We start from the raw sequence: 1,807 nt of genomic DNA on the forward strand, positions 1-1,807 counted from the left end.
GAACTGCTCTGGGGCTGTGGGAGCTGCTCTGGAGCTGTGGGAGCTGCTCCAGGACCTGCTGGAACTGTGGGAGCTGCTCTAGGAACTGCTCTGGGGCTGTGGGAGCTGCTCCAGGAACTGCTCTGGAGCTGTGGGAGCTGCTCCAGAACTGCTCTGGGGCTGTGGGAGCTGCTCCAGAACTGCTCTGAGGCTGTGGGAGCCCCTCTGAGGGAGGAAGGGATGCTCCCTGGGGATCCCAGGCCATAAATAATCCCAGCACGAGATCTTTGCTCCTTCCCCACTCGTGTCCCCGATGGAAATTCTGGGAACTCTCAGCACCAGAGTSCTGCCAGCCCAGAGGATCCTCCCAGGGCAAGGAGTTCAAATAACAAAATCTGGGGCTCAGGAAAATGTTTTCTCTTCAGATTTGTATAATTTTTTCTGGATCCAGCACCCAGAAAGGTGAATATGATCCTTCTCTCCAATTGTGGTGCCACCAGGAAGTGTCAGCACTCCTGGATTTTACAAACAGATGGAGCCCAATCCATGGGCTCTCTGTTATAAATTCATTGTTAAAAATCTTTTAACCCATTTTTCTCTGTTTACCTCTTTTCTGCTGCATGTCCTGCGACCCTCCTGAAAAGGATTCCTGCTGAGCTGGAGTCATGGTGCTCTGGTGCAAGGCAGAATCAGAATTTGTCCTGAAAGAAAGCAAAAACCACAACATTTTTATTGTCAGCTTCACTAAATAAAAGAATCTTCCTCTCAGATAAATGCAACAAACTCAGTGAAACCTCAGCATTGTGCATTAAAACCCAAACATCTATATATGGCATAAACCAGGCAGAATTTCCTTGTGAAACAATCAATTTGCAGAACGAATTAGTTCAAGTTTGAAGAGCAATTGTTTCAATAATGGGATTGGGAGGAACACAGGATAAATTGGTTGCCCTTGTTAGAACAGAGTTTTATCTGCTTTGTTCACATTAAACACCATCAAATAATGCCCTTTTTAAGCTGTTTAGCCATACTTTGGTTATTGTGGTGCCTGTAAAACAAACATCCCTGGCTGGGAGGAGGGAAAAGGAACAGTTCAGGATTGCAGGGATGTCGTGGGGATGGGAATTTTCATGGCCAGYTCATCTCATGAGGAATTTTGTGAGGTGGCCACTCTCCCTCCCACTGGAACGTTCCCAGTTTCTGCACCCAAAGAAACTTCCACATCTTCTACACCTCAACAATTTTGTGCCTGGAAACTCCTGGCAAGATTTCCCTTCTAAAAGGTACCACGAAATAAAAGTGCCTCTTGCTGACACCTGAATTTTAAAGCTCATCTAAAACGAGCACGATGGAATCCAAACCAAATTCCTGAGTTTGGAAAGGCCCAGTTCCAACCTGCTGGTTCAGAGAACATCCCAAACAGCCCCAGGAATGTGGCACTCACCTCCTCCAGCTCGTGTCTGAYGGTGGGGACAGGTACACGGTGCCGTAGGGGCAGCTGTCCACGTGAGCAGAGTTAAGGGCAGCAACATTTCCACTCAAGCAGGAAATCTTAGCCAAGAATAATTCCAGTTATCCTCTCAGACCCACTGAACTCACAGCCTCCCTGCGGGGAACTTCAAAAGGACTCAACCCACAATGTTTGAGCAATATTTGAGCAATAAAAAACCTTCCATGGAGCAGCCCTGTCCCTGCATTCCCCYGCCACACGTCCCCTTCAGCCCATCCATCCCCTCTGAGTTCAAACCTGTCAGGAATGATCAGCTAATTCCCATTCCCCAGTGCCAAAGGGATGGATCAACCTGCACTAAAATGCACCAGGAGCTGC

The 1,807-nt window shown here is 48.0% G+C and overlaps 1 protein-coding gene across 6 annotated transcripts in view; it reads right to left on the reverse strand.

Moving 5' to 3' along the window:
* CRTC1 (CREB regulated transcription coactivator 1) overlaps positions 1 to 1,807 on the reverse strand; it is a 40,548-nt gene that overhangs the window by 16,747 nt on the left and 21,994 nt on the right. For all 6 annotated transcript variants that reach the window (XM_057385818.1, XM_057385817.1, XM_057385815.1 and 3 more), the window contains 2 exons: positions 1,424 to 1,485; positions 586 to 680 (listed from right to left, as the gene is read on the reverse strand). In XM_057385818.1, the coding sequence (XP_057241801.1) occupies positions 586 to 680; positions 1,424 to 1,485 (157 nt within the window). The remainder of the gene's footprint in view (positions 1 to 585; positions 681 to 1,423; positions 1,486 to 1,807) is intronic.

The sequence above is a fragment of the Malurus melanocephalus genome, unplaced genomic scaffold (genome assembly GCF_030028575.1).
Source record: "Malurus melanocephalus ecotype Western Australia unplaced genomic scaffold, MMel_1.1 scaffold_876, whole genome shotgun sequence".
In the NCBI taxonomy this organism is placed as follows: Eukaryota; Metazoa; Chordata; class Aves; order Passeriformes; family Maluridae; genus Malurus; species Malurus melanocephalus.